Source organism: Yarrowia lipolytica, chromosome 1E, assembly GCF_001761485.1.
Source record: "Yarrowia lipolytica chromosome 1E, complete sequence".
NCBI classification, from domain to species: domain Eukaryota; kingdom Fungi; phylum Ascomycota; class Dipodascomycetes; order Dipodascales; genus Yarrowia; species Yarrowia lipolytica.
This window is the reverse complement of record NC_090774.1, coordinates 1,047,248-1,061,456: the sequence shown is the minus strand read 5'-3', so window position 1 is coordinate 1,061,456 and position 14,209 is coordinate 1,047,248. Positions and strand designations below refer to the sequence as shown.

Below are 14,209 nucleotides of genomic sequence, written 5' to 3'. Positions count from 1 at the left end.
CTCGGCTACTTGTAGCATTCTCTGGACCTCTTCATGCCTTGGTATGGATGTAACTGTCGAGGCATCCCTGGCCCTGTGGTCTTGACGTAGCAGACATATGAAACCCAGAGAGATGGAGCAGACTTACTTGTACAAGTTCTTGTATCATGTTTCCAATTTTTTTCCTACAACAATATAATACAAGCTCTTGTACTCGAAATTCTCCAACAGACCTGTAATTTCTCACTGCCTGTCCCCCTCCCCTTTGGTTGTCCCTCCCACCAACTAAAGGATTATCCGTTTCTAACAATACAGTCAACGATGTATAGAGTTGGTTACAAGTGTTGGGGAAATGTATCTGAGAAATGGACCCCATAAATAGTCTGCCAATTCAACGGCTTTTTAAATGAATTTTTCCCCGTTCCTTTGACTAGCCATCAACTGTCTACCACCTGAATCTCTGTCTTGTCAAGTCCAAAGTCTGTCTCTCCTGGAGCGAGTCAGATAGCCGAGGTACTGTACTATACTGCACGTAGGTGCCTACGTCTGTGGTGTAATTGCTGAAGGTGGTTACACGTGTGGTTGTGGGTCATGTATCCTCTTAATTAACGACATTTCTTAGGTTATGATCTGCTATTTATCGAAAATTTGTAGTAACAAGTACAAGTACGTTTGTCAGTAATATCCGACTCGTACGATATAGCAAGATGAAGACAGTACTTGTACTGTAGGCGAACAAAACACCAATATGGCACCATTTTGATTTGATTAACACGACAATTCCCCGAAATACACGTCATAACCACCTCATCATTCCAGCCACCAATTACAGCTCTTATCTACCCCACACAGCTCATCTCCCCAAAGTGGACCAATGCAGACCCCAATACAATCTCACCGCACAAAAGAAGTTGTTATTATGGCGGCCGTATTCCCCCAGGTTTCCCCTCAACTGATTCTCTACATTGCCTTTCCTCCAGCGTGTACGATCAAAAAACTGCAGGGATCATATTCCATGTTCTGAGCACCTTTTCCTGCCAATCATGGAGATGCGGTCCTCCCCCATCGACTAGTTTACAGTCCAAGTAAACTCAAGTAAACATCGTATTCTGAAATAACCTTTCTCTAAAATTTTTGCAGATGCTTACTTGACACATCCGTGAAGACCCTATACAGGACACGTGCAGCTCTGGATAGTCCCGTAATTGATCTGAGACGTCCCGATCCATGCAAACCACGTGACCTACCTGTCATCTCCCCAATTAACCTCCAAACTGGGACCCTACCGGCACAACTTTCTGATTCGGTCCAACTGGTCCTTTTGGACCTCTTTCTGAAAAAACAAAAGACCCGCGGCGTTCTCCCAGCCGTTGCGAGTCGATCAGACTTGTTCCAAAGACGCTATCTGGTCTGTGGAAAAATATACGGCACACCAAGGGCGGCGCTTTGCGCCCAATGCCGCCGAACGCGCCTAAAGAGTCGCGGATTTCGCGATATTACGAGCCGACCACATGGTCTGTTTACTCTGCACGTGACCAGCACGGCTTTTTGCTCGCCCTTCACCCACAAACCGGTTTCTCCACCTCCACCCAATTTACCCCTATTCCGAAGCTTAAAAAAGTGAATGAGTCTAAATAAGCTCTCCTTGTCCTGGCTAACCGAAAAAACACAAAGTGGTTTGTGCAGATTCTGCTTGGTAAACTCAATATCTTAACCTTATTGGCTCCACTTCAATTACACAAATACATGCAAATAACCACCTAGAATGAAATTTCAAAGACGACACTAACGACAAGATGAACATTTCACAGCGAGAATACAAAGTGGTGGTGGTTGGCGGCGGAGGCGTCGGAAAGAGCGCAATCACTCTCCAGTTTGTTCAGAGCCATTTCGTTGACGAATACGATCCAACTATTGAGGGTGAGTACAGTACAGTACGGCAGGTAGATGTGGTAACTGGCCAAAGGACAGGAATGAACCAGAACGAACCGTTTGGTGATACATGGGGAGGTTTTTGAGATGAGGGCATTGTTGTTTGGGTGACTCGATAAGGGACTTGTTGTTTGAATAACTCGACTTTGGGGTTATCAGTTCTGTCAAATTGTCTATCGGATGCAACTACGGAGACAGGTCTGTGCATGTGATGTGGTGTGCGCGTGTTAGATTGTGAGATCTGACGTGATTAGTCAGTCCAAGAGAACCTGATTAATTCTTCAGTATCTACGCTACCGCGAACTATCCTTCTTTCTGGTCCTAGCTGATAGACCTGTTAGACCTTTGATGCTAGCAGACCGTTGAAACACCAAGTGATCTCGTGAAATGTTGATCGATCAATATGGATGTGGCAACGACTGGAATTGTGTCGATCCAACAAGGTCACTACAAGTACATTGCGACCTGTGGTACAACCTTTCTCCAACAACCAAACTCGCCCAAAAATATGCCATTCACCAGATATATCCCCCGGCTTGGACTCCAAGTACTACAACGACAACTCCTTTGCTCTTGTTCTGTCTATCATTACAACGTACTCTTGTTCTGATTTCTATCGACCTAATGCGACCGAGACACGATCAATTATCCAGCACCAGAATCAATCTTGTAATACTTCATGAGATATTAGAACTCACTCAATCACACTCAGCCACGCATCAGACCAATATCACATGACATCCCTTAGTACTTCTCTCCTCGGTGTTCAGTGGGCCTCGTTCCATATCTCATTCAGTTCGTACTAACCCAGACTCGTACCGAAAAGAAATCATCATCGACACCAACCTCACAACCCTCGATGTCCTGGACACAGCTGGACAAGAGGAGTACTCCGCCATGAGAGAGCAGTACATGCGCAACGGCGATGGCTTCCTGCTGGTTTACTCAATCACTTCACGGGACTCATTCGAAGAGGCCCAGCTGTTTTACAACCAGATCCTGCGAGTCAAGGACGTGGCGCGTGCACCTGTGGTTCTGGTCAGCAACAAGTGTGATCTTTCTGCTGACAGACAGGTTTCTACAGTCGAGGGTCAGCGTCTGGCTCGAGAGTGGAACGTGCCTTTCTTCGAGACTTCGGCGCGGTACAGAGTCAATGTCGACGAGCCCTTTTGCGATCTTGTGCGGGAGATTCGACGGCACCAGATTGAGCGACACCGACAGGGCAGCAGCAGCTCGACCATGCACATGAGCATGGGTAGCAGTATGGGCAGTGTTAAGGGCCGAAGTGTGCGAGAGAAGCTCGAAGAGGGGGATGACGGAGAAAAGAAAGAAAAGAAGGCGTGCTGTGTTATTTGTTAAACCACGGCAAGCAACCATGAAAGTATTCGGAGAGCTATGTGCTCGGAGGGAAAAACGAAGAGGATGCTGGGTTGGTAATCCCGAACTGGGTCGGGGACCCATTAAGTTATTGAATGTTAGGTGTAATGAATTATGCGATAGTATATGATCACTAGTGGTTTGATATATTGCCACTTACGACAACGGTACGAGTCTGCTGCTTGGTTAAGCAGAGTGAAGACTAGGGGAACCTTTGGATTTGTTGTTGAAAAGTGAAGAAGTTGAAAAGTGAGAAGTGATTAGTACGATCTACCGATTGAAAGCCGTTGATGTGGAGATTCTGGAGATGTGGTTCTTGTCTCAAACTCCGAAAGAGACAGGCCAAAAGAGTATCTTGATCGTCTCGATCACCCACCATGCAACTTTCGACTAAGTAAGCCGCAATCGAACCGTACAGTGACTTGATCACATGACCATACATCTTCTCATATATCTCCTTATCTCTTCCACTTCTTTACCCCACTCTTTAACTTCCCTACAACCCACCCCTATAACTATACCTGTTGGTGACACAGTGTGACCTTACCCTTCAACATGTTTATGTTGCATGGGGAATTCGAGACAGTTTTCAAGTATAATTGATTGTTTGTGGCCTTTTTATAGCTACTATCAAGTCACCAGACCCCCGCTACTACTATTATATGGATGTACAACTACGCGTATCTCTCATTCTGCTCACTACAAGCAGCATTGAACCTCCCTGTCCCACTCAAACGAGGCGGTTGAAACACCCATACTTTCTATTGTGAGATGGCTTCTCGTGCGAACAGGAAGCCCTGATTCGCGGACTTGTCTGTAACTGGTCTCTCGGTAACAACGTCCGTATGAGTGAGCACGAGTACGTATCACTAACGCTCCTTCTAGTTCACATTTTTGGTATTTCGTACCAACTACGAACAGAAACTATCTCTTTGTCTGCAAGTTGAACTGATCGTCTTCCCTGATCGCTTCGCAGCTCACTCGAACAAGTCTCCCCAGAGATCGCCACGTCTCTGAAACATGTTTATGTTATTCAACCGTTCAGAATAACCCTCACAGAATGTACTCGTATACCGCATCCTTCACAGACATCAAAGAACCACATGTAATAGCGCTATTAACACTGACACGCTCCATTCTATCTCCTAGATACGACTCCAACAAGTCCGCGAAACAATAGTCAACACGACATTAGCTCCACACCCTTGTCGATGCGTCTCTCAGGCAATGGAGCAGCCTGCAATGCGGAACAGAAGTAAGGGACTCGGGAAGGGGGTGAGCAACAGTCAAGATGTCTGGAGTTGACATGAATTATTTCAGAAACATTTCAGAGAAGTGTTTGACCTAAAGCGCTTCCATATATCGAGATGGACATTTACTTAACCATCTCAACTAATCCTAACTGTTTTACGTCATAAATAATACCCTTTAACCAATGTCCCAACTGAAGTCGAACTATATTCGGCTTATTTCTTCCAAAAAGATACCCCAAAAACTTACAAGTCATTGTTGTCCCAGCAGCTGAAATCAGCCACAGACACCCAAATGAAACAAAAGTTACACCAATATGATCCACTAGATCCTGCTAATCTACTTATCTTCATGAACATCTCATCAACTAAGCCTATCCTCCAGAATGAATCAACCAACATCCATAATCACCACAGGTTAACCTTTTTAGTTTCGACCAGGGTATCTAGGAACCAAGGAACAGAAACCCAAGTACTTCTCTTATAGATTCTTAAGATGATAGATATCAACGCAGTTTCCCCTCACGTGACAGTCATGCTTCACAATTCCTGTCACGTGACGTACCACGGTCATCGGCTGGCTCTTGTCTCGATGTGTTGAAGACTCATTTCCACGTCTAAGCAGCGGTACATTTGTCTCATGTAGACTGTATGATGAGACGCATCACTTGAATCATTTAACAAAGTGAGCATTCAGTATAAGAGCTCTTGCGATTTCTAATATTTTCGTCTCAACTCGGCTGTCTTGGATCTGTCAAAATGCTTCTTTCAGCTGTGCTACTTGTTCTCCCGTCTATAGTATCTACGTGTATCTCTTTCGACGAATTCCCCAATTTCCCCAATTTCCCTGCGCGTACCAACGATATCCTCTTATTCACCGAGAATCATAAATCTGTGTACAAAACCCATCTGTCACACCAATGATGATAGAGAGGGCACTGATTCGGTGGTTCTTTTTCTAGCGTTCCAGAAGCTCAGAACACATGTCAAAATGACACCCCTGACGTCCAGAAGCCACCAATGGTCCTTTGTTATTGTTTAAATCTTTTGCAAGCTCGCTTCTGAGACCCTCCCTCGACTTCCGCGTTTTTCTGTCGTCAACTAGAACCTGCCAATCGCTACTGGGGAGTTAATCGACATCTAGCTCTAGCTTAAGCAGCCAAGCAGCAGCCATAGATGTCTGGAGCAAGGTGTAAATGCAGTTGTTGGAGTCAGCGATGGAGGGTGTTCGGGGGTTACGATGCCTCTTTAAGATGTCCAGCATCGTTCTATGTTAGTAATATCTTCGATTTCCGCCAATTTCTGTCCAAATGGCTCCAAAATCCACTTTTTTCAATCAGTCCAGCTAAGCCTCGAGCATCCATCAACAGAGACTAGGTTTGAGGAGCCTTACGCGAGTGAATACGAAGAGCAAGCATGTAGAAGAGCCTCCGTCTATGTCATATGAGGCCAGTGACACGTGCTGTATCACTATCCTATCTTTACTCACACTCACGTTCACTTTCAGACTAGTTCAAGGCTCGTGACCTTCGTCATACCGGAGATCTTCAAATCTGATCTACCAACCACATCTTGAGATCGACGTGGATCAGCAACTTGGATCGGCTTGGGATCTTCTTAGATCAACTCTTGCTCCTGATCGACAAACCTAGCTGGTGCATAAAAACATGTTGCTGAGGCGCAGTATAAAATGAGATATAGGGACATGAGAGAGATGATTTTTGTACCATTGCCATCTCCAAAGGGTGGGCAGCATATCTATGAAGTCCATGTACGGATTGCACTATTACTTCTCATTTCACGATAACATCCTGCTGTCGTAAATAATCTCAACCGAAACTCAAATGACAAATCCTTCCAAACATCCCCATACCATTAGAACTGACTTAGCATAAAGAGAAAACTGATGTTGTGATCATTTGGGGTCTGGTCTTACGTCAGAATTGTTTGTTTTCTCATGTCTCTTCTTTTGTCCCTATAATCAGGGTGTCTTGTGTTAGGGAAGAATTGCTTTTTTTCAAAACGGCTGCGACATTTTTCGGGTAGATCATCGTCGTCGACACACACCATGTAGAATGATGGAGTTGACTTCGATGTGCTGTATAGTGAGGATTGATTTCAGTATACTGGTAGAGTGTTCCGGCCGAGGCGGTCTCGTGGATGCAATGGGGTATTACTGCGATGAGTACTTGTAATGAGTACTGAGAGTCGGGAGGCTCGTTCAGAAAGTCTTGGGGGACTTGTTGGAGAGCAGTAAGTGAGAAGAGGACCGGGATGTACAAGTTCCGGTACTGTACAGTACTCTCACGCGATATACTCCTGTTCAATCTAGCTCTACTACCACAGAGTACGTTGTACAAGCAGAAATAGAGCCTCCCTTTCACATAGATTGATAAATATGAAAACTCTGTGCCAAGTACAGTATTCTTGTGCTCATCGCTCGCCAAGGCCTGTACTGCAATACTCCACCCAACCTTCTCGTAACCCAAGACATCGTTCCTCGACGACAAAAAACGAGAACGGAGGTCGGTGAAAAGCTTTTGCCGGTCGTAGTTTCGAGAGATGTTTAGTGTCTCCGAAGTCAGAAGTACAAAAAATAGGAACTCCGGACGGATGTTTCTATGAACGGAGAGTTGTGTGAGATATGTTCTTAGCAGAAGTTGCCCACACTTTCAATAAAAGATGTTGAAGATACACTTGTAGGTCAACTTACCATTGAAGCAGGTACTTATTGCTCTTGTGTGTCTTCTGGGCATCTGAAGGTATGGTCTTCCACGAGAGTGTCAGAAGTGTGAGCATGTTGGCCAGTGCTCGCCATAATCTCCGTAGCCTGCTCATATAATGTGCAGTATACCTCAACCGTGATCGAACAACTGAAGATGCCTCTATATATTCTATTGCAACAAGAACTAGCACTGGCTCTTCTCACGAGTCCACGTACAGTACTGTACCCATAGTTGTGCTTAGTTTCGCACAAGTATAGTCAACAATATGTACAGTACTCGTACTGTTGAACCTCGTTGATCACGTACTGAATTGAGGATTAGACGTGTTCAGAATATTCATAATTATAACTGATGAACTTGGAATGTTGTCAGACATCTCCAATTTACTTGATAAAAAACTGAATCAAGTTACAGATCTGCTGACTTTGCATTCTCTGATACGCTCCAGTTTGTCAAATTGATACAATTGAGACTGAATATTTCGACAGTCTGCGTATTTGTAGTCTTATGAATGCTACAAGATCGTCAATTCCCACCGTTGTCATGAAAGCTTCTAACATCTCGTTTGTATGGAAGAAGTCGTACTCCACCGGACAGCGTTTCGCAATAGGTATACGGCGCCTACTGTGTCGTGTCATACCGTAGTGTAGGTTAGACGGTCTGGTTCCCTATGATGTCTCCACTTGTGATATTTTCTTTCTACTCAACATTCCACATACTGTACTCATAATCTGGTTATCCAAATCATACCACCGACATGTGTATCAAAACGGCCAGAACCAGCACAGGAAGATGATGGGGTATGGATTCCAAAAAGAACACTCCGCAACGGAGAATTGAACTCCGGTCCCCCGCGAGCTGAACTGATGTTCTGACAGGCGGAAATTCTAGCCACTAAACTATTGCGGATCCTGGGTGTCGTTTGGGCTTGTGAATGAGTATAAAAGCGGGAAGAAAACGCTTTCATGCCGATTATTTTGACCACAAAGTCCCTTCTGAGTGGGTAGGTAATGAACTTGAACTGTCTACACTCTCGTTGCTTTCACGTATCAATACACATATATCGGACCTAACATACCTCTAAGGATTAACACACAACTGCTAGCATAACAACCAGTATTGTAATCTTTTGATAGTGGAAGATATATATTTCACTTTCTAACCAACAATTTCAACCCTGAGATACTTCCAAGGTCCTCGACTCTTCTTGGAGGTATTGCCATTGTGAAAAGTCACGAGTGATGCATCAATGGCATCGAAAGGATGATAGAGAACGCCCAATTGTTAACATTGTCTCCACTTTATTTTTCCAAGCTCCCTAAAAATTTCCATGGTGTCTTCTAGGCGTTTTTTTTACTATTTTTTTCCATTTTTTTACATGGAGGAAAGTGCAGTCACCACCGTAGAGTCGGTTGAACAAGAGCAGGTAAGTAAGCCTACTACATCCAACCAGTGGTTTGTCAAAGTGCTTGTAATCCTCAGAACTACTCATTTTTGAACTGTAGTTGTCAGTCATACAGTGTTCATACTATTCAAAGAAGGGTGTATCCAGATGCCAGAGGTTTCCTCTTGCGATTGGCGATAGAGCTCCCAAAACAATGCCAAAGGACTGAAAAATCTGGCTCCACAAGTACTTAAGGCGGTCAGTTAAGGTCGAATAAGTAATTTCATTGCTGGAAAAATTTTCAAAAACATATTTTCATTCTCAAAACTAACAAAGGCTGCCCTAGCAAACATCTGAGACTGCGTGGCCAAGTTGGTTAAGGCGTACGACTGTTAGAAACATTCGGGTTCTGAAATCGTAAGATCGAGAGTTCGACCCCTTCCCGCGGTCGCGTCTTTTTTGGATACCCAGGCGCGCCATTGTTTTTGCCTGTGTGTTTGTGTATCTCTCTCATGGCTTTTTTTTGGCAGGTACTCATTTTGTTTACCTTTCAAGTGTGTCAACCTGATGTTGTAGTATTTGAGTGGGTTTAGTTGAGTATATATAGATTTTACTACGGGATTGGGACAAGTATTACTTGGGGTTCAAACAAATTAGGTCCTCTTTAACGTTGTTGGGACTTGCAACAAAGCCCCTGTGTTAATATTTTAACTGGCGAAAGCCCATGCCCACCCTGTCTTCTACAACTCCTTCCGTCCCAGCAGCACCAAATGAACAGATCTGATGACCCTGGATCTTCTCCTACGGAGAAACCAATGAACCCATACCCCATCGGGCACCCCTTGAGATATCTCTACGAAGATCCTCCTCCTCGATATCCCAGTCAGGAGAGACACCAGTTCTCGAAAGGGAGCCCAGCTCGACAGATTCCCAGTTGCAGATACCAGTATCACCCGCGCCCTGTGCAGCCACGTGGTCTCGTTGATATTACTCGTTCACACGACCGCCCAGACCACATGGATCACAAACCTGATACCAATGGTTCTCCTATTGATCATCAACAGATGTATCCACCCATCCAGGGGGGTCGATACTTGATTGTCGATAGAGAAACAGGCCAAATATGGTGCAGCAATGAGCCACAGCAAATCCTGCAAAGCCATAAAACGAAGACGGTTGGCATGTCGGCTGTTGTCGGCAGTGAGTTCTGATTCATCACTTGTCCCATGGCCAAAAGCGACACAGAAGCCATCAACAAAAGTCTACAAACTGGTACATATTCTAGTACTGTACTGTACTTGTACACCACGTTTTTAACATAAAAGAGATATACCTGCTTCTTATCCGTTTCTGTTTGAGAGAGGGTACCCTCAGCGTGGCTAGGGCATGGCTGGTTCCACCATGGAGTACCTTCTGCTTCTTCAACAACACCTCCTAGCGTCTTAATTGCTTACAGGAAAGTATCCCACTCGCTTCAAATGTTGAATTACATCTTGGTAATTCGCATCTACGTCTTTGTCTTTTTGACATGACTCTAGAAACGTCTTGGTCTCCGCAACGATCCACACCGCAACAATGCCTCGAATTAGTTGCCCTCGCTGTGTATTTCATCATGTATTTGGCCAATGTGGTAGCACCGCGTGGCATGTGTGATATCTTCCCTATCTCTATATTGTATCTATCTGTTTACACACCTTTCTACAGTTGTGTATGGTACCGACGTGGCGTGTGATGCCATAGCTACAGTATTCATACGCCACAACTCTCCATATAAGACTCACTCGTTCGTTTTCATAAGGGTTCGATTCCATTCCGTCCAGTCTATTCTATAATATATCCCATTTTTGGCCTAGTTGATGAAGTGGTAGACACAGAAATGCAGCACCAGAGAGCCGAGCAGAAAGTCGGCGAATGATCGCTCGCTGCTGACGCCAGGAAACTCCTTGGCGTTCTGTTTTGCGGTCTGGATTCGCAGAGCGGCAGTGAGTACAAACTGGCCCACAGTGCTGGCAAAGCCACCAAGAAAGGCATTGAAGGGCTGTGTTAGTACGGTATTCAGTAAGTGAAGGCGTCAAATGGGCAGCAGTAATAGTTGGATGGAGGAGAATGTAATGTAGGGATTGATGGTGCAAGACTCTTCTCAGTGTCTAAAGAATCCCATAGATCTCCCACGAAAATGATCTGGTATGCTAGAGTGATGGTACTGTCAGAAGAGTCGACAGTGGAGAAGACCATGGATGCAAGAGGTCAAGTCGTAGAACGTGTCAAACACGATATTATGTATCAGCTTCGCAAACCGCTATGCCGATGTCATCAGTGATCAATCAGATCTGTTCACATCCATAAGATGTAGTTTAGGAAGAGGCAACAAAAACTTCCACCCGGAGTCCTCCCCTATACACCTGCTGTTTCAAACATAACTTCGGATTCTCCCCAATACTTCACTAACGTGTCCCCAGCACACATTTGTTACTGGTAAGTGTCCTTCTACCACATGGATCTTCTCGCCCTTGAGATCCTAGTCACGCATATTACTCACGAAATTTCCGACGAGCAAACAGAAGACAAACTGAAAGACCCCGAGAACCACCAGAAAGGCTAGAAACGAGTCAATCAGCTTGAGCTTGGGGGTGCTCTGCTTGGTGTAGTTGTTGAGCACCTTGGTAAAGACGTTTGTGTTATCGTTGTCGGCGGATTTGGTCACGTGAACAGGAACAGCGACCGGGGGCGCATCCTTCTTCTCCAGGGTGGCATCCACGTTCTTCTTTACGCTCTTTTTCGGTGCCATTGTGTGCGGTTTGTGTTGAGGTTGTAGTGTTGCAACTTGTCGAGATGGAGAGCCTCGACATGCATATCGTGACGTGTGTGAAGTTAATTTTATGCGTGGTGGAACGACCGAAGTTGGGTGGATCGAAGAGTGTGAAATTGTAGGTGGAAAACCGGCCATAGTAGAGAGAAAAACATACTCATTCTATTACGTGAACCATCAGAAACGTTCTTGCTCAATTATGGCTCATTTTGAGCACCTTTCCTGAACCACTCCCACAACGTGCTCTCAATGTTAGTAAGCAGGTGTGTGTAGACTCAACTGGTTATATGTAGGAGTCTGTCGAGCAAGACCTCCACAGACATTGCTGAAACAAGAGACGAGTACCGTACTTGTGCAATACTCGTCTATCTACATACTATTCTATTTCTCAAAAGCAGAATCGGAGAGGATCTGCCCAAAATAGAGACTCCCTTGATATCCGTCGTAACTTACGTAGCCCGCCCCCCTATCAAGATATCACCACTATTATTGCCCTGTAAAAGACACAGCACTGAATCAAAAGTAAATTAAAAGCAGTTTAAATGCCCAATTACAGTCAATTATATTGCCTCCATTGCCAGTTAACCAATTCTACAGTCTTCCCCATATTTGTCCCCACCCAAAGTCGAACCCACAACCGCTTACTTCCCTCAGTAACCCTAATCTTACTCCTACCATGCACTGCACCTATCAACATCATAGTGTCGTCGACATCCTCAAACGACATAACAGCACATTATGGTGAGTGTCCAGGTCCAGCTATGGCGTCTTTCCCCCACTAACCCAGTCAATTGCATTCAACAGCAGCTATCTCGACGAAATCCAGACCGCCATTCGGTCCAGACCCATTCCTTGGGACGGCTATGTGCGGGCCAACCTGCTGACCCCCGACGAGGCTGCTCTGATCAAGACTATTGAGAAGCAGAGCCCGGAGGCCCGAAAGGAGACCGTCAAGAAGGACCTAACCCACTATGCGACCTCATTTGTGTCGCTGCTGCGAAAGATTCCCCGGGAAGATGTGGCCAAGTACATTCTGTCGTTTGTTGCTAGCCTGGTCCAGGAGCTCCCTGAGTTCGCACAGGCCATGTTGGAACTGAGTAAACTGGACTCGGATTCGCCTTTTGGTCCCCTTCTCAAGCTGCTCGAGTCTGAGGACGAGCAGATTCAACTGCTGGCTGTCAAGTCCATCGTCGTGCTTTTGGCCGACTCCAAGACGGTCGATCTCACCACAGAAAAGTACGCAGCCCAGTACCTGCAGTTTGTGGGTCTTCTGATCGGCTCATCTGCATCTGTGCAGGTCCAGGACGTGGGCACCGTGTCTCTGGCCGTACTGCTGTCCAACAGATCCTACCGACCTCTGTTCTGGAAGTTCAACTCCGAGCTGGTCCCCAAACTGCTGGACATCATCAAGGCCGACAAGGGTGGTCTGCATCTGCAGTACTACACCCTGCTGGTCATCTGGCTGGAGAGCTTCGACAACAAGGCTGCCCACCAGCTGGTGTCCTCTTTCTCCGAACTCATCCCCACTCTTCTGCAGGCTGCACGAACCTCCGTCAAGGAGAAAATCACGCGGCTTTGTGTCGCTATCATCGTCAACGTGCTTAAGGCCGCCCCCAAGGACACGGTTGCCTCGCTGCTGCTGAACCAGGGCCAGGCAGTGTTCAAAAACTTTAGCGACCGAAAATGGACTGATGAAGAGCTTATTGAAGACATTGAGGTGGTCTACACACAGCTCAACGAAGAGGTCGCTCGAATGACCACTTTCGACCGGTATTACGCCGAAATCAAGAGCGGCAAGTTGTCCTGGACTCCTGCTCACAAATCCGAGTTTTTCTGGCAGGAAAACGTTGGTCAGTTCAAAGACGACGACTGGAAGGTGCTGAAGATGCTGGCGGGAATTGTCAAGAGCGCCACTGATCCCACTGTTCAGGCTGTGGCCTGCTCTGACGTTGCTAACGTGTGCAAGTTGCTGCCTGATGCTATCCAGGTGCTGCAGGACGACGGGGCAAAATTGAAGATTATGGAGCTCATGAGCAGTGATAACTCGGAGGTGCGATTCGAGGCGTTGAAGGCCACACAGGTCTTTGTTGCCCAGTCGCTTAAATAAGCAGAGTAGACGGTGGGCTAGCCAACGGTTGCTGTTACGGCGGCTTTGAGACGAGACCTTGAGACGGGATGCTAGTGCAATATAACCCTGCATTTGGATATTTCGCCCTCAAGAGGATAACATGATATTTAGTTAATGAATAGAGGTATGGAAATGTAGTGGCCGTAGGAGGCTTAGTAGAAGGGGCAGTTATGTTTATAAGGGTACAAGAACAGGAACAGGTACCGGAACAGAGCAGGACAACCATCCACCATGAACTGGTGATTAAGGACAATTGTTCCCTTCTTCTTTCGTTAATTCCAGGCTGATATTATCTTTTTTAACAAGTGATCCCGTTTGGATATCGGAATCGAAAAACTGAATATTATTCATATGCGCATCCTGAACAGGGTGTGCATATCAAATCGCTTCAACAATGAGATGACGAGGACAAACCAGAACCGAAAAGGACATTCAGAGTGCTCAATAGCGCACACGTAAAGGTTCAAGATCGATCTTTGAAATGAAAACCCATTGAATTGTCCTCTTTCGTCTTTCCTCTTTAGGACAGGTCAATAAAGCCCCTGCATGCATGCAGATATCAACCCACCGAAACGAGAAGTGACAATGAGATGCGATGGACCATTATTGAATGTGCCTTGAAAG

General features: G+C 45.7%; 3 protein-coding genes and 2 non-coding genes across 5 annotated transcripts; 3 read left to right on the top strand and 2 right to left on the bottom strand.

Moving 5' to 3' along the window:
• Nucleotides 1–1,775: 1,775 nt before the first annotated feature.
• On the top strand, nucleotides 1,776–3,270 carry YALI1_E10587g (uncharacterized protein; the record flags this gene model as incomplete). Its single annotated transcript, XM_503705.4, has 2 exons — nucleotides 1,776–1,899; nucleotides 2,723–3,270. The coding sequence occupies 2 exons, from the start codon at nucleotides 1,776–1,778 to the stop codon at nucleotides 3,268–3,270; spliced, it is 672 nt and encodes a 223-aa protein (XP_503705.2).
• Nucleotides 3,271–8,085: 4,815 nt separating this feature from the next.
• On the bottom strand, nucleotides 8,086–8,173 carry YALI1_E10533r. Its single transcript has one exon. It is a non-coding gene; the product is annotated as a tRNA-Asp (tRNA).
• Nucleotides 8,174–9,005: 832 nt separating this feature from the next.
• On the top strand, nucleotides 9,006–9,099 carry YALI1_E10524r. Its single transcript has one exon. It is a non-coding gene; the product is annotated as a tRNA-Asn (tRNA).
• Nucleotides 9,100–10,497: 1,398 nt separating this feature from the next.
• On the bottom strand, nucleotides 10,498–11,436 carry YALI1_E10500g (uncharacterized protein; the record flags this gene model as incomplete). Its single annotated transcript, XM_503704.3, has 2 exons — nucleotides 10,498–10,686; nucleotides 11,188–11,436. The coding sequence occupies 2 exons, from the start codon at nucleotides 11,434–11,436 to the stop codon at nucleotides 10,498–10,500; spliced, it is 438 nt and encodes a 145-aa protein (XP_503704.1).
• A 759-nt stretch (nucleotides 11,437–12,195) lies between these two features.
• YALI1_E10492g (uncharacterized protein) lies at nucleotides 12,196–13,564 on the top strand (the record flags this gene model as incomplete). Its single annotated transcript, XM_503703.2, has 2 exons — nucleotides 12,196–12,198; nucleotides 12,245–13,564. The coding sequence occupies 2 exons, from the start codon at nucleotides 12,196–12,198 to the stop codon at nucleotides 13,562–13,564; spliced, it is 1,323 nt and encodes a 440-aa protein (XP_503703.1).
• Between the last annotated feature and the right edge of the window lie 645 nt (nucleotides 13,565–14,209).